General features: G+C 40.8%; 1 protein-coding gene across 4 annotated transcripts in view; it reads right to left on the reverse strand.

Moving 5' to 3' along the window:
• atp8a2 (ATPase phospholipid transporting 8A2) overlaps nucleotides 1-23,606 on the reverse strand; it is a 564,661-nt gene that overhangs the window by 13,529 nt on the left and 527,526 nt on the right. For all 4 annotated transcript variants that reach the window (XM_060826104.1, XM_060826105.1, XM_060826106.1 and 1 more), the window contains one exon: nucleotides 3,603-3,691. In XM_060826104.1, coding sequence (XP_060682087.1) covers nucleotides 3,603-3,691 — 89 coding nt within the window. The remainder of the gene's footprint in view (nucleotides 1-3,602; nucleotides 3,692-23,606) is intronic.

Here is a 23,606-nt window from a genome sequence, read left to right on the forward strand (position 1 = left end):
GGAGGGAGGAGTCTGAGACAGTCCAGGTGAATTTGAGGTCGGGATGGAAGGTGTTAGTAAAGTTGATGAACTGTTCAACCTCCTCGTGGGAGCATGAGGCAGCGCCGATACAGTCATCGATGTAGCGGAGGAAAAGGTGGGGGGTGGTGCCAGTGTAGTTGCGGAAGATGGACTGTTCCACATATCCTACGAAGAGACAGGCATAGCTGGGGCCCATGCGGGTGCCCATGGCAACTCCTTTAGTTTGGAGGAAGTGGGATGATTGAAAAGAGAAGTTATTCAGGGTGAGGACCACCTCCTCCCACCCTGCTCCCTGTAAAAACTCCATCCCATATTCACAATTCCTTCGTCTCTGCCGCATCTGCTCCCAGGAGGACCAGTTCCAACACCGTACAGCCCAGATGGCCTCCTTCTTCAAGGACCGCAGAATCCCCCCAGACGTAATCGACGATGCCCTCCACCCATCTCCTCCACTTCCCGCTCCTCCGCCCTTGAGCCCCGCTCCTCCAACCGCCACCAAGACAGAACCCCACTGGTTCTCACCTACCACCCCACCAACCTCCGTATACAACGTATCATCCGCCGTCATTTCCGCCACCTCCAAACGGACCCCACCACCAGGGATATATTTCCCTCCCCTCCCCTATCAGCGTTCCGCAAAGACCACTCTCTTCGTGACTCCCTCGTCAGGTCCACACCCCCCACCAACCCAACCTCCACTCCCAGCACCTTCCCCTGCAACCGCAGGAAATGTAAAACTTGCGCCCACACCTCCTCCCTCACTTCCCTCCAAGGCCCCAAGGGATCCTTCCATATCCGACACAAGTTCACCTGCACCTCCACACACATCATCTATTGCATCCGCTGCACCCGATGTGGCCTCCTCTATATTGGGGAGACAGGCCGCTTACTTGCGGAACGCTTCAGAGAACACCTCTGGGACGCCCGGACCAACCAACCCAACCACCCCGTGGCTCAACACTTTAACTCTCCCTCCCACTCCACCGAGGACATGCAGGTCCTTGGACTCCTCCATCGGCAGAACGTAACAACACGACGGCTGGAGGAGGAGCGCCTCATCTTCTGCCTGGGAACCCTCCAACCACAAGGAATGAACTCAGATTTCTCCAGTTTCCTAATTTTCCCTCCCCCCACCTTGTCGCAGTCGGTTCCCTCAACTCAGCACCGCCCTCCTAACCTGCAATCTTCTTCCTGACCTCTCCGCCCCCACCCCACTCCGGCCTATCACCCTCACCTTGACCTCCTTCCACCTATCACATCTCCATCGCCCCTTCCCCAAGTCCCTCCTCCCTACCTTTTATCTTAGCCTGCCTGGCACACTCTCCTCATTCCTGATGAAGGGCTCTGGCCCGAAACGTCGAATTTCCTGTTCCTTGGATGCTGCTGTGCTTTAACCAGCAACACATTTTCAGCTGTGATCTCCAGCATCTGCAGACCTCACGTTTTACCCCATGATAGAAAAGCCAATTACTAGGGGACACAGGTTTAAGGTTAAAGGGGTAATTTTAAAGGAGATGTGAGGGGTAGGTTCTTTTTACACAGAGGGTGGCAAAGTGCCTGGAATGTGCTGCCAGCGTAGGCGATGGAGATAGATACAACAGCAACATTTAAAAAACATTTTGACAGACATATGAATAGGCAGGGATAGAGGGATACAGACAGTATAGAGGCAGAAGGCTTTTAATTTAGAAAAGCAATATGTGTCTGCACAGATTTGATGTGTCAAAAAGCCTGCTTGTGTGCTGTATTGTTCTTTGAAGTGCAGTCCACATTGTAATGTAGAAAACACAGCAGCAAAGTTGAACACAGCAAACTTTTACACAAACAGCAATAATAATATTGACATGTTTTTGTGTTGTTGATTCAGGGATAAATATTGGCTAGGACAACAGAAATACCTTCTTTTTCTTTCTTTGAAATAGTACCAGGCAATCTTTTATATCCATCTAAGCAGGTTAACCAGCCCTTAGTACAAAGTTCAATCTGAGAGTATCTCTGACAGTGCATCAGTACAGCACTGGCTTGTTAACATTAATTTTGGCTTGTTTATGTAGATGTTTGCTGTGCACAACCTGGAGAAGGACGTGTGACTCAGAATGCTAGAAGTGAAAAGAGGAGATGCAGAGAGAGAGAGAGAGAGACTGGCCAAGGTGAAATTTGGAATTAGGGCTCAACTGTCACTGGAGTAGTTTGGAAAGACTAGATAGTAGTCAAAGCCAGAATATCAATACGAACCATTTATAATGAGACTACAATCAGTACAAGGCCAGATGGTGAGATAAAGACCAGTCTATCTAGCCTGTCATGCATAATTGTAATATCTTGTGCATCACAATGTATATGCTGCAGGCCATCTGAAACTATGTGATCTCATGGGACCGCCAAAGAATTGGATAGGAACCCTGGCCAAGAGCTCTGAGAGAAAACTCTACAAAGGTTGTCCTAGCCAATGTCCTAGACAGAGTCTTTTCCCTCATGATTTTATAAACCTCTATACGGTCACCCCTCAACCTCCAACGGTCCAGGGAAAATATCTCCAGCCTATACAGCTTCTCCCTATAGTTCAGACACTCCAACCCCGGCAACATCCTTGTAAATCTTTTCTGAATCCTTTCAAGTTTACAACATCCTTCCTATAGGAGGGAGACCAGAATTGCACACAATAATCCAAACATGGCCTAACCAATATCCTGTACAGCCACAACATGATGTCCTAGCTCCTATACTAAATGCTCTGACCAATAAAGACACTTGGTTCCCAGCACCAAGTGTCTCATAGAATCTATCCTTGATGCCTGGGTGGAGATGACAGAACAGACTAAGTGGATCCATACTTGTCATCAAGCCAAAAGTAAAATTTCAGGCTTTTTCAGAAGTTAAGCCTGAGATATTCTTTGTTGAATTCTTCTGTCTGTTGCATTACTAATTTGCCTACCAAGAGATAACTTTTAGCTCCAAGTACCTACAGCAGGCCCTAGCAGGGCAGCACCGAACCCCATTGGAGGGCAGTCCATCTTGACATGGACAGTGGGCATCTAGTGAGACGTTCAGTAGAACTATCCCCTGTAAGGGGGAGGTGGTGTCATAGAGATAATATTGGGAATATCAATGTCATTGTCTTTAGTCTCCACTACAAATTCCATCTCAGGGATACGAACTCCACATATCTTGCTGGTTACTGAAGATGAACCAGGCTGTTCATAACCACGGTGTCATATGTGATGTTGAAATTAGCTTTCAACAACCTATTCACATCATCACCAAAACTATGAAAAAGCTGACAAAGTTCAAATAGATAACAGAGCACCAGAGAAAAAAATATAATTAAGTTAAAAGTAGAGCAAAAATAGTGCGACGCTTTTTTAAATTTTGAAGGTACACCATTAGTCCATGGACTCTCATATTTTAACACATTTCCTGTTGTTTACACATGAAAATGTTCTCATGGTTGGAAAAGGCCTGATTAAAAAAATTCAGTGAAAATGAATACACTCTCCTGTTTGCATTTTGTTTGAAGGAACAAACATTTCTTTTCCACATAAATGTGTAATCACAGCAGTGAGAGGTAATGCAATACTTACGTGACAGACCATGAGCAGAATGGGTCCGGACGAGGTTTGAAGGGGTTTTCCTAAACACTCTTTTTAACAGATAAGCACGTTCATTCAGACTATGGAGCAAAACAAAGCACATGTAAGTTCCATACATTATGAAGTGGTAAGTCGTGCTTTGATACTAGCATGCAGGTCTTAACCTAAACAAGTACACATCTAGAATATGAACTCATATTAAGAGAAATGTTCACAATAAATTACAAAGTCCGGGTGAGTTATTAGGTTTGCAATTTAATAGGGACAATCTTCTCAGTCAACAATTAACATAGCAGGTGCTGATTAACACATGCTGACAATGAGCATGGTTTCTGTGTTATGGTTGACCACAAATAAAACAAACCTTAAAGGGCTCTTGTGGTGCAGAGGTAGAGTTCCTACTCCTGGACTGAGAGGCCTGTTCAAGGCCTACCCGCTCCAGAGTTGTGTAAGAACATATCCATTAGGCCATTGAACAGGTTGATTAGAAAAATTAATTAATAAAATAAAAATGAAACAAATTTTCAGGGGCTCATCTGGTGCAGTGGTATTATCTCCATTTCTCGACCAGGAGCACTGGGTTCAAGCACCACCTTCTCCAGAGGTGTGTCATAATACCACTGAACAGGCGGAGTTAAATAAAACAAACCTTCAATTTAATGGCTCCAGGAAAAAAAACATCTTTGTAAAGGTCTTGATATCTGCACCAGTTTGGTTATTGAAATCAATTAAGAAAATTCCTATCAATTACTTGATTTAGCTCTTCTAGAGGATCATCTAGATTCAAAACTTTAATGTTTCTCTCTCTGCCAGACCTGTTGAGTATCTCCTGCATTTTCTGTTTGTATTTCAGATCTTTAGTAACCATTTTATTTTATTTTTATTTGAGTTTCTTATTAGTGTCGTTTTGCGTTTGTCTTCTAAATTACTCCTCTTAATGTTATTGATCCTTCCCTAAATAAAAATTGAGTATGAACTTAATCACACCAAATCTAAGATTAGGCCATTGATCAAATTATTACTGTAAAAAGGGTAGCCTTAAAACAAAAACATCTCTGGAGCTACAGGCACCAGCAATCTCTACAACAATGTTGCCAGTGAGCTTTACCTATTATGATCCATTATTTACATTTGGAAAATAGCAGATGGAAAGACCAAAGGAAAACAAGAGAGCAACAGTTTTCTAATTTGTGGAACATCATGGAGCATCCTCATTATTGAGGGATCACAGAGCAGTCCTATCTATGATGCAGACTGATAGCAAGCTATCATCTTTAAGATATTACGTGGATGCGCAGAAGAATTTATAAAAGTACTATGTATTGAAGTAACTGGGTAATGCATAGTGAAGGAAAGTTAGAGCACTCATGGTCGTGACACTAAAATGGATGAATTGAGTGTCAACAGAGCCATCAGTTGGATGATTTGAACATATTTTATACAGAGCAATTTCACAACAATCTGGCTGGGTACTCATTCCTAGCATTTCTCTTTAAATAAGTCCCACACCCTACATTAGGTTTCAATTGAGAAAAAGTCATTAGAAGATTGCATCAGCTGTATTTAAAAAAAACTTCCCATGTTAGGTCAGCTACTGCTTGATAATTGTTTCTTCGTGTTTTGGTTAGTTATCTTGAATATAGTTTTGAATTATTTTACTCCTATTTATAACTTGGTGAAAAGTCCTGTTGAACAACATCTATACATCTATTTTCCATTAATTTCAATCATCATGCTTACATTCAATTTCATTGAAAAAGTAAAACCAGAGGTTATTTTGCTCACTTTTCCTTAGCACTCTGCTGTATAGCATTTTTTTTAAATTGCAATTTTAAAAAGTATCATTTATCACTTTTTGACACAGTTATTTTCAATTCATGGGAAGTGAGCTGATTGGGCTGACATTTATTGCCCATCCCCAGTTGCCAGGGAGAAAGGATGACGAGCTGCTTTCTTGAATTGTTTCAGTCCATTTGGTGTGGGTAGACCCACAATGTTGTTAGGGAGGGAGTTCTTGGATTTTGATCCTTGGACACTGAAGGAATGATGATAGGTTTCCAAGTAAGAATGATGACAACAGATACTGCAGTTGACAAAGTTTGTTGTCTTTTATTGTTCTTTCTTCTAACAAAGCAGTGGAAAGCACACAAGGAGCAGTAGGTATTGTGATGACATTAATTACAATGGTGATCAGCTAATGAAGGAAAGGGTTGGGTGGGGGGAAAAACTTAGTTGAGGCCTCCACTCCAGAGTTAATCAATGTATGCATGCAAACAAAGAATGGGGGAGATGACTGGGCATATCTGTCTCCCCTAGTTAGATTGTTACCAAAATTATCATGAAGGCTCAACCATGCAGAGTAACTGCTTGGGCAAGACTTCGAAAGGTGTTTGTGGACACCTCAACATAAATCAATGCTTTCAAATGGCAGAAAATTAAAATCGAAAAATTGGATGTTCCTGTGGGAATGCCACATCACAGTTGTCTGTTCTGGAATGGCAGATGCAAACTTATATCTTTGACCTAATCTATTTAATATTGCGATTTTTCAACATCATTGTCTACTTAATAACCAACATTTATCAGAATTTTGGGAGAGGGATTTGATGGAGGATTAGGCTTGTATGACAATGGACTTTGAGTAGTCTAAAAAATGATTAAAAGTTAAATATCCATTTTATTCAAAGACTAGCATTAGAATGAATCACAACATGAAAAAAGGCTTGGATAGGCTTTTAAATACCATCTGCTAAGGGCAAATGAAGAGGATAAATAAAGCTTTCATTAAGATTTGGTGTCAGGGGCTTAACTGTAATTATTTATTTACAACATTTGAAAGGGAATTACCTCCCCCACCCTCTGCATCATGAAAACTACAGCTCTGAAACCTTGAATGAACAAAGATTTTGAAAATAGCTTTAATACCAACGTTTTGTATTGGCCTTGAGAAAAATACTTGTGTAGTCAACTCCCCTATACACACAATAAGGGCTTTCAGAAAATAGCACTTCAAGAGCACCCAGAGTGTGGGTAGGTCATTGCTGGGGGTCAGAGCCTCTGAAATGGTGAGATACCCTTTTGGTATTCATGAGCTGACTGACTAGGATTTATACACAGATCAGGAGGACTGGTATTTTCTGTTGATCTGGATTGACAAAGCCCCAGATGTGTACAAATTACATTATCCAGAACAACTCAAAAGATGTTAAACAGAATGTTCTGTTGACATCCAGAATAATTAAATAAATCAACAGGAAAAATGATGCTTTGATTTACCACCATCTTTTTAAAGTCACAGAACCGATGAGATCCAATTCTATAAATATTGTAACACTAACCAAATAGAAACAAGCAGACCACAGCCACATATCCTCACAGAGAGTGAAGGGCTCCACACAAAATAGCACATAAGTCAGAAGGGACATCCAGCAAGGCCACAGGAGGAAAGAAGGGCTGCATGTGGGACATGCACACACACACACAAATCACAGACAATGCAGCCCATGTCTTTTCCTGACCTCTGTGCCACTTAGAATTCAGAGAATCTTCTAAATGAGGGCAGGAGAAAACCGACAGAAGCCTGTCTGAATTCTTCTATAGCAGAGTATAAGCAGGTGTGAAGGAATTGTGGAAGAACAAAGAAAAGGAACATCACAGTGATTAGACCCAGTTGGAAACCACAGCAGCACAAGTTAAAAAGACACGAAAACATTTGACAGATTTAGCCACACTATTATCTAGTTCACAGATGGACCACCCAGAGAATCTGTGAGCAATTAGTGAAATAAAAACAATATAAAGCAAGTCTGGGTGGTAGAGATGCAAATCTTACATGATCTCCATGAAAGCATTTTGATAGCGAAGCGAGTCTGTGTGGAAGCATGCAGATGAAAAGGTTTTTAAATGAACATGTAAACAAAATAACTGAAACATATTCCCAGCTGAAACAAGTTTTCAAACAATTATGTACACATCCGGCCCAAAGCTTCTGTGCAATGCATACACATAAAATAAAATGGGTTTTCAAGTGTTTTTGTAATTCCTCTTGACCTATCTCTGCCATCATAGCTAAGCAAATGTCAGCAGAAGAAAGGCTGGCGAGGGTTGTTGTTTCTGCAAATTTGCACCTGTTGCTTTTTAAGGACATGAATCAGCTCCTCTTGAAGTATATGAAGTCGGCTGTGGTTCTGTGCACAGACACCAGCCGTAGCAGGTTGTAGTCAGGTTTATGAAAAATTATGCCATTCAACCACCTTCCAGCAATGTCTGCAAAGTTGTAAAATTTGTTTAGCTACCTAATTTGTTCTCTGTGAACACAATGTAGCATTGCAGTTTAAATATATAGATTCCTTTAAACCTGAATGCCAAATGGGTTAACTAGTACTCCATGTGTTCAAAAAACAACTTATTCTATACATTGGGACATTGGCTGATTACTTATTATGTGACATTACTCATGTTGATATGCACAGAGGAAAACTAAACATTGTGCTGAAAACATCACAACATTTTAATAACAGGAGCAGAGTTCTATCAAGAATTCTTATACTGACATACTGATATCAAAGAGAGACATTGACACTCTGAAAAATAAAAAATAGAGGTGATGACTGAAACAAAAACAATGTTATGCTGTTCAGTTCTCGCAGAAGGCTACTTTGAAGATCTACATATCTTTTTACATATCTTTAAATATTTTCTGCAGGATAGTAAATATAGTTTAAAGTAAAACATCAATTTCCAAAAAACATACAATCAGCACAGAATAACTTCTCAATAACTAGCTGCAAAGATAAACTTGCTTCCTTATTTCATCTGCGGAGTTTAAAAAAGCTTCAAAGGTTTTCAATTTAGCAGACATCAGTAATTGCTTTACAGCTTTTGGAATAGTGGTGCTGGATGAGCACAGCAGTTCAGGCTCCTCGGATGCTGCCTGAACGGCTGTGCTCTTCCAGCACCACTAATCCAAAAGCTGGTTTCAGCATCTACAGTCATTGTTTTTACCTAATTGCTTTACAGCCTCTAGTCAGCAGATGACAGGAGGTTATACTCTTCTAACTACAATTTAAAAGACAGCAAGTTCTAGGACTCTTGTTTTTCTCTCCCTGTAAAATACATGAACAGTAAACTCATTCTGCTTAATAATTAACAAAGAAAACATTTTAACACAATTGCTTCCAAATACTCTTATGTTTAATATTTTGAACACAAGCGATTCTCTAAATTCAAGAAGTAGAAACATCCACTTCAACAAAATAATTTTAACGGTACCTATGATGTTTCTTTACTGTCACTGTTTCACTTAAAGTTGGTTTACCATACAAAATTCATTGGAAAAAAACTAAAACAATAAGGGCATTTATAGAATGCTTGGTTTACAAGAACACATTCCATTTGATTGAAAATATTCACATGTGTGTGTCTGTTGCAAATCATGCTGTCTTCTGGGTGAGGACACAGGTCCCACTTGACAGACTGAGGGGATTGTATTTTGCACTTTTTAATGTTTGAGAATGTCATGGAGACATGGAAACAAAATCAGATGGAAGATCATGCCGAAAGCTTCAGGGCATCCAAGGGAGCATTTCACTCATCACTCATGAATATGTTCTTGTAGTAGTGCTAATGCTCATTTTTGAAGCTGGTTGAAACTCAGTTTATGCAGGGGTGAAATGTTATCATTAAAGTTGATGGAAAAGTTAATGACCAATTTCAAAACCATTTTTTTATTGTGTCCTGGTAAGGTTAACATTTGTTAAGATAACAATAATGCTATCAATGAATTCTATGTCACCCAGTTCCATCATTTCCTCTCATTTGAAATCCTCATTCTCTATTCAAACTCTGCATGGAATGGTTCTCATTCTAAGTGATTTCAACCTCCATTTTAACATATGCTTTCTCTTCTCAATTTACTTCATTTCTCTAAATTCAGAGGGTAGAAATGTGCACTTCAACAAAATAGAATTACAACTATAGCTATAATTTTTCTTTACTGTCACTGTTTCTCAAAGTATCACACTTTCAACCTCCATTTTAACTTATGCTCTCTCAATGCTCTCTTTCTTCAATTTACTTCATTTCCTTATTTTCTCCCTCCACATAAACACGTCAATCCAAATTCACAGCTATCCTCTCACTCTCGCCACCTCATGGTGATCTCATTATTGTCCTCATATCAATCAAAGAAAAGACTATCGGATCAGTTCCATGCCATAGAAAATAGGAGCAGGAGTAGGCTATTCAATCCTTCAAGACTGCTCTGCTTTTCATTCTGATCATGGCTGATAATCCAATTCAACAGCCTGTTCCTGCTTTACTTTTCCCTCTATCTTTTGATCCCTTTCGTCCCAGGTGCGACATTCAACTCTTTCTTGAAATCATACAATATTTTGACCTCAAATGCTTCCTGTGAATTTCACAGACTTATCTCTGTCTGGGTGAAGAAATCTTTTCTTAATTCAGTCCTAAATGGTTTGCCCTTTATCCTTAGACTGTGACCCTGGTTCTGGACTCACTGGCCATTGGGAACAACCTTCCTATATCTATCCTTTCTCTTCTCTCCATCTACAGACCCCTTCCCTGTTCCAACTTTACATGCTTTTTCTTTAGGGGATGGGGGGGCAGTAATTATTGATATGAATCTTCAGTTCACTTCGAAAGTCACAAACATCTAGCCTTTGGCTCTCTGTTCACGAGAACAGTTCTGCAGCTATTAATTTGCTCAATCATTAAAACCACTACATTTTCTCATGCTATCTGTTTGCTCAGGGACAGTTCTCATTTGTCTTCAATAATTCTAAGAGATGCAGACTTCAACACATATAGCAACCAACTGGCTTAGCCAATTGTCACCTGATCTTGCTGGGGACCACATTAAGCACAATCTGGTCCTGATCCCAAATGGTAAAACTATTTACTATTCTAGGATCATCCTGGAATGCAAATTAACCTCTTTGGCTTCTTCAGTTACCCCCCCGCTCTATCTGCTCCACTCCACCTTCAGTAAGTGTGAGGAACCCACAGACTTCTTTATTATTGAGATTGAGGCCATCCAGACATCTATCTTTGCCACTACCCCTAGCCTATCTGGCCAAACCTTTCATAAGATATTCCTACTGTAATCATAAACATGCAATATTTATTAGTTTCTCTCCTACCTCCCTCTTATAACCTGTGCATGGTCATCTTGCCAAAGAGACGCACTTCCTGCTTCTTTGGCCATATTCCCATTAAATTGTTTAGCATCCAACTTCCCTGCTAAATTTTGTCCAGTTAAAATTGGGAAGACTGAAGCCATTGTCTTTGATCCCCATTACAAATGCTATTCCTGAGCAAATAGTTTCATTCCTTGCCCTGGCAACTGTCATGAAGCTGAGCGAGATAATTGGGAACTTTGATGTAATAGTTGCCCACAAGATGAATGTCGAAGCATATTTCTGCTCAATCATTATGACTATCTATTTCTATCCTTGGAATAACGTTGGACCCTGTCTCCAATCAGCTACCTCAAGAATAGTATTTCCCAAACTACACTCCTTTTCATTATTTTTCTTTGACTTTCTCACTCTATATGCAGCAGCGACTTCCAAAATTGGAAATCATTACTTTGGCACACCTATCTGTGTTGATTCTTGGAATTGCTGAGTGGGAATGTTGTTCCCAAACCTTCACCTACCGTGACCCCATTTAAAGATTTGAACATTGTCATGACCCTGCAGTGAGAATGATGGGTTGTGGGAGCAATCAGAGAAAGGAGATGGGATGGAGGGAAAAGGGGAGAGACTATCATGATACCAGTGTAGGTAGGGGGAGGTCCTCTTGAGTTTAGGTATCTGAGATGCAAGATTTAAGCTGTTGTAGTCTGGTCAGAGTTCCATAACGGTCACTGGTGCCTGGGATCTCGCAACCCAAAAAACGTCACTTTTTGAGCTCACTTTAGGAAGCCTTTCTCTATACAATTATTGCAATACACTGATTGGCCTCCTACTTTCTATCCAATATCACTTTCAGATCATCTAAAATTTTGTTGCCCCTGTCCATACTCATATCAAGTCCTGTTCACTCATCACCCCAGTGCTCAATGAATACATTGGCACCTGGTCAAGCAAGGTCTTAATATTAACATTTTTATCCTTGTTTTTGAATTTCTCCATGGTCTCACCTACCCCTTGTGCTATAATCTCCCCCAGCTCAAACTTTAGCATTTTCGGCACCTCAAGTTCAATTGCTCCACTATTGATGACCATGCTGTCAGCTGCTGAGGCCCTAACGTCTGGGTTCTTTTGCTCCCAAACCCTGACATGTCTCTGCTGTTGTCTCTCATTCCTCCTTTAAGATATTTCCACCTAAACTACTTAATTAGCTAAGCTTCCCTCATCTTACATCATATGACTTGGTTTCATGTTTTGTTTACAATTCTCCACTGAAACACCTTTGGACCTTTTATTATGTTAAAGGAACTATTTTGAAGTACAAGTTCTGTTGTATAGAACCTGTAACTCAGCTTCACAGAGAGACAAATGGATATCAGCAGATATCTAAGTTGGGCATGCTACAACAAGTACTGTGATACACAGTCAAAGAATTTCTATGGAAGTATGTGAAAACTGATATGCCTTTTAATAGCTACACCATTTTCAGGTGAAATGTTTGAACAGTCACTGTCAGATAAATAATGGGACTGGGATAACAATCAGATTGTTGGGATTAATACCCTATTGAATGCGATGCTGCAGCTGAAGGATGCAAGGATCATTTCAGATCATGAATGTAAACGTGGTCTTGTATAAGTAAGAAATGCCTTGAGTTTTTTTTGTCTATTCTCCGTGTGTAAAGACTGTACAGAATCAAAGTGCCCTAGTGACTATGTGTGTATGTATATATGTATATTTATGAATAAAGTATATTTTTGAAATTAAAAAATTGTTTCAGTTCAAGACCATAAAAGGCTTGAGACAACAATACCACAATCAGCATATTATTACAACAGGATGCTATTTTGAATACCACAGGATGCCACTTTGTTGGTCATGGTTGGGCTGACCACTCAGCTTGTTTGTATAAACAAACAATAATTCTTTCATATTGCTGATCTGTTGGATTGTCCTTGCCTGTTAGAAGCATGTAGCTGGACAATGAAAGCGGCAGTTGAAATATTTGGGTGACAGTGTTGTAACCACTTTGCCACTGGTGCTCAGTAACTGACAGTTGTAAATACAGGCCCAACACAAAACAGCAGTTGACAAGATTAATTCTGTTATGGAGAAATGGTGATTAACCACGATAGAACTACAGCAATAACATTTCTCAGATGGGATCACTAAGTCACTTAAAAGCTTAAAAACTTGCATTTATATCAGACACTCCTTTCAAGGTAAGCAGATTTTAAATATAAATGTACTAAACGAAAACTCACTGATACTCAAGAGAATGTACTGTAGTGGGGAAAATCACCAGTCTCGGAGTCAGAGTCAGGGTTTAATGACAGAGTTCAAAGTACAAGGAAATACCGGAGCTCCAGGGAGAGAGAGAGAGACACCAACAGCACTGTGGTCAGATGCGATTCTTATCTCAACCCAGAGCACATAACAAGATACTTTATACATTTTGTGATATAATAGATCAGTGATGAGGTTATTGCTTCTGTAACATGGTTTGTTTATTGTAAACATTGCAGACTAGTTTCGGTGCAGTCATTGTCAGTTCCAGAGCAGCCTGTGTAAATTTCAGCGTGGTTGTTATCAGTTTTAGCACAGACATGGTCAGTTTCACTTTGTATTGAGTCCATATCAAACAGATAGCATTTCTATCAAAGATATTGGCTGGAGCCAGACACTTCGTTGGGCAGTATATGCTACTCATGTGTATTCTCTCCCCCACCTGCCTTAAGCTAATCAACTAGGTTGTGAGTGCATTGTGCTGGCATTCTGGTGGCCCCAGGCAGGGTCTGTGTTTGCTCTGCTGTCTCTCTCCATATTGTGGTCCGGCAGCCATCTTGTGTGTCAAGTGGCCAACTGATGGCTCAGCGGTCATCTTGTGTGTGCCTAGTATCATCCTGCCCCATGCCATCTCCTACTTCAGTAAAATAAAACAATTGATTTTGTGAATTAAACCAGTTTTCAATTTTTGAATGTTTTTTCATTGGTATTATTAAAAAAATTACTCAAGCCCTGTTATTAAAACTAAACTAATAAAATAATAATTGATGAGGAAGAGTCCATAACATAAACCTATATCAATGTCTCATTGCCATTGCACATGCAAGATTTTATTTTAATGCTGTGCATGACATCAAGGGATTGTTACTTGAATGGCCCACTGTGTTTTAAAAGTGATGCAAATATCTCTCTGGTGAAGAATAACTTTTCAATGTGACTACCTTCATAGAATAAACTGTTCTAGTATGAAATTAATTTTCTCTCCTTGCAGATGCAGCCTGACCTGCTGAATATTTCCAGCATTTTATGTTTTATTTCTACCTGAAGTGTCCTTTGGAACAAAACAATATGCTATAATAATTTTTAAAAACTCATTGCTACATTCAATTCTGATAGAAATTTGGATCAGTTTCATATGGTTGATTTTAAAGAAGTGCATTTTCCCAAAAATCCAACTGAATCAGGTAAATGGTATTTGGAGTGTTAATAAATGGTGGGTTTCTGCAGCTTCCAGTGAAACCACTGTCCTCAAACATTCTCAACATATATTTCAGTCATCAAAAATAAAAGCTGCTGGAAATCTGGAAAACAATTTCTGAAAACGTATCACATTCAGCAAATTTGGCAGCATCTGTGGAGAGAAACAGTTAATAAGTATGTAAGTTAGCTTGCTGAGCTGGGAGGTTTGTTTTCAGATGTTTCGTCACCATGACTAGTAACATCATCAGTGAGAGTCTCCAGTGAAGTGCTGCTGGTATGCCCCACCTCTCTATTAAAAGGTCTTGGTTTCTGAAGGTGGATGATGTCATTTCCGGTTCCTTTTTTCAAGCAAAGGTAGATGGGATCTAAATCGATGTGTTTATTGATGGAGTTCTGGTTAGAATGCCATGCCTCTAAGAACGTTCATGTGTGTCTTTGTTTCACCTGTCCTAGGATGTGAGAGTTGTCCCAGTCAAAGTGGTGTCCTTCTTTGTTTGTATGTATGAAAACTAGTGATCATGGATCATGTCCTTTGGTGGCTAATTGGTGTTTGTGTAGCCTGGTCGCAAGTTTCCTGCTTGCTTGTCTGATGTAGTTTTTTTAAAACAGTTTTTGCATGGTACCTTGCAAATGACGTTACTTTTGTTGGTAGTATCTAATGGATCCTTTAGGTATATTAGTTGTTGTTTAAGTGCGTTGGTAGGTTTGTGGGCTACCATAATGCCTAGGAGTCTGAGTAGTCCGGAAGTCATTTCTGATGTGTCTTTGGTGTAAGCTAATATATCTATAGTTTTTGGTTGCATTGTGTCAGCTTGTCTGGGTTTGTTTCTGAGGAATTGGCAGATTGTGAAGAAGGGCTTATGCCCGAAACGTCAATTCTCCTGCTCCTTTGATGCTGCCTGACCTGCTGCGCTTTTCCAGCAACACATTTTTTAGCTCTGATCTCCAGCATCTGCAGTCCTCACTTTCTCTGTTTATTGGGTACCCATTTTTCTTGAAAACGCCATATAGATAACTTTTCTTCTGCTGTTTATAGTTCTTGGGTGCTGCAGTGTTATGTAGCTCATTGAAATAATGTCTTGATGCAGTTCCATTAGGGGGTGTTGGGATGATTGCTTCTGAAGGTAAGTATTTGGCCTGTGTTTGTTGTTTTTCTGTAGACGCTGGTTTGAAGCTCATCATTAACTGTATGTTCAACTGTCATTACAGGAATGTAGTCATTCTCCTCCTCTTTGTGAATTTTATGTCTGTCAGGATATCGTTGACGGCATTGAATGTTTCCTCTAAATTGTTCTGTTTTGTGATCCAGTTGAATATTACTTCTTCATAATTGAGGAAAGGCAGAAATATGATGGATTTTATGCTTGGGGCGGGGGGAGACAAACAAAATAAAATGTCGGAAATCGGTAGAAGCCAAGAGGGATTAAATGTCAACAATGTCATGGAACAGAAGGTAAAGGAAATGGAATATGTTGAGGTCATGATACTGGGAGGACAAGTGTTCAGTACCACTACCAGTATTCAAAATCTCTTGCATTTCACACCACCCCTCCTTCTAATTCGGACATGAAATGGCTCAGATTAGTCAAGCATAGCATTTAAGAAAAGCTCAGCAGATCATTGCATTACTTGATGAGGCAGCACAACTACCCTGAACCATAAGCACTATGGACCAAAAATAAATACATAAGTTCAGTGTATTCAAAATAACAATATCATGAACTCTCTCATTCAAATTCTCTAACATAACACTTCCAACAATTCTTTTTCAATCGGTATATTACCGATTGTAATTTTTTTTCTCTCATGTTGAGTTGGAATTGAAATCTCTTCTGCTAATTTTGAAGTAAACTTGGATATGTAATTGAACTGGAGGTGCTTCAAGTATTCTTTATTCTGATGATGTTGTACTGTATGTATAGTATACTTGACATTACTGAATATATGTGGAATGACTATGTTATTTAAATTTGAACATAACACAAATTTCATGGCATTTTGCGCAACTAAATTAAGTAAACTGCTTTTGACACTTTGAATTTACCAAGGTCCAGCAAGATCAAGGCTAATCACACCATGTCATCATTGGCAATCACTTGCTAATAAGTATGATTGTCTACCTAGGAAATTCCAAGTCATTGATCATGGGTTCTGTATGACTGATGAGCCTGATCCTTGAGCCACAACTCCGGCCACACATTTTACAGGTTACTCTGGGAGGTGGAAGTCAGTCCTTGGCCTTGAGATCACTGGCATCCCTTATTCCAGTTCCTTTTCTGTACTTCCTCATGCTGACAGACGTTCTCAAAAAAATTGTGTCCCTACAAGGCTTTCCTCCAAGTCAGTTTCTCTGAACAAGGTCTCCCATGTGTTGACATCTGTGCTACATTTCCTAAAGGAAGCCTTCACGAATCTTTGAAAGGTTTCTTTTGTTCTCTTATTCGAGTCCCTTCCTTGAGCTAGGCAAAGATGGTTAACCTTGGTAGTTAGAACTCAGGCTTTGTAAGCAATGGTAGGCCCAGCAGAGTTGGCTTCAGATTGCCTTGACGCTGGTGCTATTAGCTGCTTCAAGGACACTGATGTTAGTATGCCTGCCCTCCCAGCTAGTGCAGAGAATCATCTCAAATGATATTGACAATACTTCTCAAGAGTCTTGGGATGTGTCTATGTGTAGTCCAAGTCTCGAATCTGTTTAGAAAAGTCTGAAGGATAATTGCCTTATCCACAAGGATCTTGGTCTCAGCATAGATGTCATGGTCAAAGACCGCCATCCTTATATGTCTGAAGGCAGTGCTCATAGATTGGATGTGATGTTGAATCTCTGCTTATTTCAGCCTTAGATTCAGAGGTAGCTTCCCGGGTAGAGGATATGTTCCATGTTTGGAAGGATTTCTCTGTTGATCTTCACAGAAGAATGGACCAGAACTTGACCTGGGATGGCATGGTAAAGGATTCGAGTTTTCTTCAGGTTGCGGCTAAGACCAATTCTTCAGTATGCTTCTGTGAAGGCATTAGATGAAGCTTGCAGGTTCTCTTTTGACAGCAGTGATGACATTGTCATCTACAAGTAAGCCTCACAAGGAACAAGGGTTTCTGCCATTTTTTCCTTGAATTGCAACTGGTTGAGTTTGAAATATTTTACGTCCATCCTGTTGATAATGTCCACACCACGGAAGCTTTTTCTTTACAAGATGTAGAATGGTGCTGATAAAGATGGAGAGAAAGGTGTGGACGATGGCCAATCCTAGTTTGACCCCTGACTATCCTTGTTTGAGCCCTTTATTGACCACAAAGGATTGTGTCATATTCCCGGTGAGGACTATCACTAATATCTTGTGAAGGAAATGGAGGATGTTGATGAATATCAATAGACAGCTGGCCTTTGATAGGATCTTGCATTGTATTTCCCAACTGACTGAGTTGGTCTGATCAAAGAAGGCCATGCAGAATGGTTGGTGTTGCTCTTGGCATTTCTCTTAAAGCTGTTGAGCAGTGAAAATCTGTCCATAGTTCCAGCGTTTTGGTCGGAAGTCACACTGGCTTTCAGTGAGGATTTTCTCTGAGACTGGGAAAAGGGAAAAGGCACCTAGCTAGGGTTTGGACTTTGATGTTCCTGGCAATGGAGAGTAGCTAGATTTCTTGGCAGTTCTCACAGTCCACTTTGTCCCCTTTCTTGAAGACAGTGGCTATGACACCATCCCTGCGGTTGCTCTATATTTTCAGGAACAGTTGATAGAGGCGACAGGTGAACTCTGCTCCTCTAAGTTTAAAAATATCCACTGGAATGGCAGCTTTTCCATTGTTCATGTATCTAATAGCAACTTCAACTTCTGTCACACTAGTAAGACTCCAAGATCATCTTTAATGGGGAGTTGGGGGAATTTCCTCAAGCACACCCTCGATGACTATATTGTAGTTTAGGAGTTCTTTGGAGTGCTCTGTCCAGAGACTACTGTTTCCTTTATCTTGCAAAAAAAAAGTGTCATCCTTACTCCACACCAATTTGAAACTAAGGGTGTTGGGTCTGTTATTGTCTTGGTGGCACTTCAGTATCATGCTCATCAGCAAGGAGTTGCAGCTCCTCAGCTGTCTCAGTCCACCAGTGATTCTTGATTCCTCCAGTTCTTTTTTGGACCTCTGTCTTTGCTGTTTGATGAGTTCTCATTTTTACCTCGCTGGTGATGTTGTTTTGCAGACATGGAGAGATTTCTTCTTCTTGTCAATGAGGTCTTGGATGATACGGTCATTCTTGTCAAACCAGTCTTGGTGTTTCTTCGTCTGGAGCCAACGGTTTCTTCACCATATATCTCTTTTCTGATTTCCTCTGCTCCATTTAAAATGAAGTTTTTGGTGAAGACATTGTTGGAAGTTCATCAATCAGCTTGGTTCCTGAAGCCACTCAACATTGAATTTTCTTCTAAATGTTTGTTTGTCTTCAGCTGCTTCTGATGACATTTGATGAACACTGAGGAGCGGATGAGCTGATGGTCTGTCTGGCAGCCATTTTCACTGGTCATTCCTTCAGTAATGAGGATATTCAATTTGTCTTGGGAGTGAATGATGATGTAATCCACTGTGCGCCAATGCTTTGATCGTAGAGGCCTTTAAGAAGTCTTGAACTTATCTTTTTGATAGAACAGTGTGTTGGTGATGACCAGATGATGTTCTGCACATTTGGTGAATCCCATTGGGGTTGCAATTCCCGACTCCTTCCTTTCTGATGATTCAGTTCCAGAATTGGGTGTACTTTCCAACCTTGGTGTTGTAGTCTCCACGGAAGATAATTTTATAATTATAATTATATAATGTTATCTTCCTTCAGGACGTTAGCAAATATGGTGTCAAGGATGGAGTAGAAACCTTTCTCAGACTTCTGTGGCATCAAGGATTGAAGCATTGGCACTCATGCTGGTTCATGGAAAGTTCGACATGGAGAGTCACGTTCTGGATCAGTGATGCTGGAAGATCTGATTGAAGATTTGTAGCTCGGGTATCCGTTGTTGTGGTTCTGCTCGCCGAGCTGGAAGTTTTTGCTGCAAACGTTTCGTTCCCTGGCTAGGGAACATCATCAGTGCTGTTGGAGCCTCGTGTGAAGCGCTGCTTTGATGTTTCTTCCGGTATTTATATTGGTTTGTTCTTGCCGCTTCCAGGTGTCAGTTTCAGCTGCAGTGATTTGTATGTGGGGTCCAGGTCGATGTGTCTGTTGATGGATGTTCTTGCCGTTTCCGGGTGTCAGTTTCAGCTGTAGTGGTTTGTATATGGTGTCCAGGTCAATGTGTCTGTTGATGGAGTTTGGGGATGAATGCCATGCTTCTAGGAATTCTCTGGCTGTTCTCTGTCTGGCTTGTCCTATGATAGTGGTGTTTTCCCAGTCAAATTCATGTTGCTGGTTGTCTGAGTGTATGGCTACTAGAGATAGCTGGTCGTGTCGTTTTGTGGCTAGCTGATGTTCATGGATGTGGATTGTTAGCTGTCTTTCTGTTTGTCCTATATAGTGTTTTGTGCAGTCCTTGCATGGTATTTTGTAAACTACGTTAGTTTGGCTCATGCTGGGTATTGGGTCCTTTGTTCTAGTGAGTTGTTGTCTGAGCGTGGATGTTGGCTTGTGTGCTGTTATGAGTCCTAAGGGTCGCAGTAGTCTGGCTGTCAGTTCTGAGACGCTCCTGACGTATGGTAGAGTGGCTAGTCCTTTTGGTTGTGGCATGTCCTCGTTCCTCGGTCTATCTCTTAGGCATCTGGTGATAAAGTTGCGTGGGTATCCGTTTTTGGCAAATACCTTGTATAGATGTTCCTCTTCCTCTTTTCGCAGTTCTGGTGTACTGCAGTGTGTTGTGGCCCTTTTGAATAGTGTCCTGATGCAGCTTCGTTTGTGTGTGTTGGGGTGGTTACTTTCATAGTTTAAGACTTGGTCTGTGTGTGTTGGTTTCCTGTGTACCCTTGTGGTGAATTCTCCATTGGGTGTTCTCTCTACTAACACGTCTAGGAATGGGAGTTGGCTATCCTTTTCCTCTTCTCGTGTGAATCGGATTCCTGCGAGTGTGGCGTTGATGATTCGGTGTGTTTTTTCTATATCTGTGTTTTTGATGATTACAAAGGTGTCATCAACATATCTGATCCAGAGTTTGGGTTGGATTTGTGGTAGGGCTGTATGTTCTAACCTTTGCATAACTGCCTCTGCTATGAGTCCCGAGATTGGTGATCCCATGGGTGTTCCGTTGATTTGTTCGTATATCTGATTGTTGAATGTAAAGTGTGTGGTGAGGCACAGGTCCAGTAGTTTAAGTATGCCGTCCTTGTTGATAGGTTCGGCCTCCTGTGTTCTGTTATGTATGTCCAGTAGGTTGGCTATTGTTTCTCTAGCTAGGGTTTTGTCAATTGAAGTGAACAGTGCCGTCACGTCGAATGATACCATGGTTTCTTCTTTGTCTATGTGTGTATTCCTGATGACGTCCAAGAATTCCTGTGTTGATTGTATGGAGTGTTTGGATCCGCTGACTAGGTGTTTCAGTTTTTGTTGTAGTTCTTTGGCCAGTTTGTATGCTGGTGTCCCTGGTAGTGATACTATGGGTCTGAGTGGGATGTCTGGTTTGTGTACTTTGGGTAGTCCATAGAATCTGGGGGTGTTGTTGCTTTCAGGTTTCATTCTTTGCTGGTCCGCTTTGGTTATCTGTCCGTTTTTTTGTAGATTCCTTAGTGTGTTGTTTATTCTATTGGTGAGTTGTGGTGTGGGGTCGGAATCCTTCATTTGGTAGGTGTTGGTGTCTGCGAGTAGTTGTTGTGCTTTACTGATGTAGTCTGATTTATCTAGGATGACCGTCATTCTGCCTTTATCTGCCGGTAGTATGATTATGTTTTGTCATTTTTCAGTGCTTTCAGTGCTTCTCTCTCCTTGGTGTTGAGGTTATGTGTTTGTCGTTTTCTTATCATCATGGGTACTACCGTTTGTCTCACTGTTTGTTGTGTCTCTTCTGTCAGTCCATTGTTCCTGAGTGTGCTTTCTAGTGCTGCTAGGAAACTCCATCAACAGACACATTGACCTGGACACCATATACAAATCACTGCAGCTGAAACTGACACCCGGAAGCGGCAAGAACAAACCAATATAAATACCGGAAGAAACATCAAAGCAGCGCTTCACACGAGGCTCCAACAGCACTGATGATGTTCCCTAGCCAGGGAACGAAACGTTTGCAGCAAAAACTTCCAGCTCGGCGAGCAGAACCACAACATGCTGGAAGAGCACAGCAGTTCAGGCAGCATCCAACGAGCAGCGAAATCAAAGTTTCGGGCAAAAGCCCTTCATCAGGAATAAGTCATGAGTCAATTGGGGGCTCCAAGAGTTGGTTGATGAATTTGTCCTTAATTGCGGATCCAATTCCTTGTATCCTGAGCTGATCCTTGAAGTTTTCTCTCTCAAAAGAGGTGTAAACATAATCTTTTTCCCTCCACTGCCCTACCCCTGCTTTTTGAGTCTTCTGCAGGCAAAGATTTCAACTTGAAGCACCTGAGTTCACCGGCAACAGATTTTGTTCTGCTCATGGTCCATGAGGGTTTCTATATTCCAAGTTCCGAGATTGAGTTTCATTTTGGTTTTCAGGCTGCAGGTAGATGAGCCCACTGGATGTTGTTTTCCAGCCAGTTTGGTGAAAGAACAGACTATTTTTAGGGCATCTATTCCAGCTCCTTCCTTATGTGGGGTGAGCTGAGTGGATCCTGAAGAGGTTGCTCAGTCTTGAAGAAAGCTCTCCTCCTATTCCAAGAGTGAAATGATTGAGTCAAACGCCACCATTGTCGTGCTGAACTGAATCTAGGGACTTCCAGATCTCTCCATCCAGTTCCCATCACCTCTCACTGATCACCCGCAGGACTTGTATCATGTGTGTATAGATGGGATGGAGTTCAATTCCTCTAGTTAGACGCATTACGCACATTTTTTAAAATTTGGGAATGGCTGTTGCACATCAGCTGACCCATGGTCCTTGACAGAAGGCTGATCCAGTTCCAGTGGCAAGCAAGCTTTGATGACTGGGGATCTCCTTACTTCTGTATCTGCCATCATAGTTATTGATATCACATGAGTATCTTCTACCTTGAAAAGTTCTCAAACATATGGAGATATGTACTGAATCACTAAAATGGCCCTCATTCAGCTAATGCAATGTGCTTTACTGGGCTTTTGCTGTAAAACTTGAGGTATACAACACAAGTACTGTGTTGTTAAACAATAATGGAATTTCCAGTCTTTCTCTATCCAAGAAAAAGTCTTTATCTGTCGGGGGGGAAATAATTTTATGCAAGTAACTTCAGTATATATTGGAAACAAATATATGTTTCCATAGCATCAGCTGCTGCAATGGAATTCTTTAGAAGTTGTTTCAAGGGCCAGACTATTTTAGGCATAACAATCTCTTCTCTTAGCAACAATACACTTTGTCTGGGTACAAAGGTACTTTATAATTTTACCTAACATGATGTCACTAAGTTGAAGAGACATTTGTCAGCATTTAATCTCCTACCAAGTACTGGTGCCAATTCAAGCCACTGCTGCTCAATTTTGCTACCCTCCTCGGCCTATCTGCAGTATTGATAGTCACCACTGCTTCTGATGGTTCTACCAGTATGCAGAGTTGCTGCCTGAAAAAAACTAAAGAGGGTTGAGACTGTCTCAAGCATATAATCTAACTGAATTTGGTCAAATGTTTGTTTTCCACTTTGTGTAACAAATGATTGAGAACTAATCATCAGCACTAGAGGGCACAGCATATTTTGCATTTTGTTGCTATCATGCTATTGGTACCTTGTCAGAGTAACCATTATTTACATGCAAGTTTAGATAGTGAATGTCAGCATTTGGGAAAACAATCATAACCAAACCAAGCTTTTCCTAAGATTGAAGGAATCACAGCCAATTTATCATTTCTTTGCTCAGGGATGCTCAGATTATTGAGGCCTATGACAATACTGTGAAAGTCTGCTTGGTTTGTCTTATTCAGTGTCACACTATTTGGGACATATACTCATGAAAACCCATCAAAGTTACCTCTCCTTGGAAAGTGATGTACTATAATTTTCTATGCTTCACAGAGTAAGAAAATCATAGAATACATACAGTGTGGAAGGAGGCCATTCAGTCCATCATGTCCACAGCTATCCTACAAAGAGAATCTCACCCACACCCACCCATCCTACCCTAACCCTATAATCCTGCATTCTCTATGACTAATTCACCTAGCCTACACATCCCTGACATTTCAGGCAATTTAGCATGGCCAATCCACCTAGCCTGCACACCTTTGGACTGTGGAAGGAAACCAGAGCACCCATAGGAAACCTGGGAGAATGTTACAACTCCATA

The sequence above is a fragment of the Hemiscyllium ocellatum genome, chromosome 6 (genome assembly GCF_020745735.1).
Source record: "Hemiscyllium ocellatum isolate sHemOce1 chromosome 6, sHemOce1.pat.X.cur, whole genome shotgun sequence".
In the NCBI taxonomy this organism is placed as follows: Eukaryota; Metazoa; Chordata; class Chondrichthyes; order Orectolobiformes; family Hemiscylliidae; genus Hemiscyllium; species Hemiscyllium ocellatum.